Source organism: Sapajus apella, unplaced genomic scaffold, assembly GCF_009761245.1.
Source record: "Sapajus apella isolate SASKATOON/1434 unplaced genomic scaffold, GSC_monkey_1.0 scaffold11937, whole genome shotgun sequence".
NCBI classification, from domain to species: domain Eukaryota; kingdom Metazoa; phylum Chordata; class Mammalia; order Primates; family Cebidae; genus Sapajus; species Sapajus apella.
In genome coordinates this window covers 1,214-1,743 of record NW_022448858.1, presented here as the reverse complement: position 1 = coordinate 1,743, position 530 = coordinate 1,214, and the positions used below count along the sequence as shown (strand labels likewise).

At 48.3% G+C, this 530-nt stretch overlaps 1 protein-coding gene across 1 annotated transcript; it reads right to left on the bottom strand.

Annotated features, from left to right (window-relative positions):
* Window positions 1-23: 23 nt before the first annotated feature.
* LOC116548426 (beta-defensin 4A-like) lies at window positions 24-270 on the bottom strand (the record flags this gene model as incomplete). The annotated part of the gene is made up of 1 exon (XM_032273889.1): window positions 24-270. A coding segment is annotated over one exon (148 nt), but the record flags the coding sequence as incomplete, so codon positions are not given.
* Between the last annotated feature and the right edge of the window lie 260 nt (window positions 271-530).

The following is a 530-nucleotide window of genomic DNA, read 5'->3' as shown; positions in this document are numbered from 1 at the left end:
CAATTACTAGCATCCAGATTCTGTGTCTTTGAACATTTGTTTAATTTGGTTTACATGTCACACGTCTCTGCTGAGGGAGCCCCTTCTGAATCCACATCAGCCACAGAAGCTTCTCGGCCTCCTCAATTCTTCTTGCAGCACTTTGTTCCAGGGAGACCACAGGTGCCGAGTTGTTTAAAGCCATTAGGGCAATATATCGGGAGGCATACCCCACCGCTCTTTACGCAGCTGACAGGATTATTTATATGACCAAAAACACCTAACAGGAAAAAAACACGGTAAAAGCAAACACCACGTTAGAATTCAAAACCCATGTTGCAAAGCCACAAACCCCGTGTCAGCATGGCCCTGAGTAAATCAGCAGTGGGGGTCTTTCCCAAGCCTGGGCTGTTCCATCGAGATAATGAGACGTGAGCCAGTCACTGGGATCTCAGTTTCTGACATGGAGGCTGGCACTGCTGTGCTGTGGGGGATGCTTATTTTTGCAGGACCTGAATGTGAAAGACCCTGATCTCTCCTGAGTGACGGGG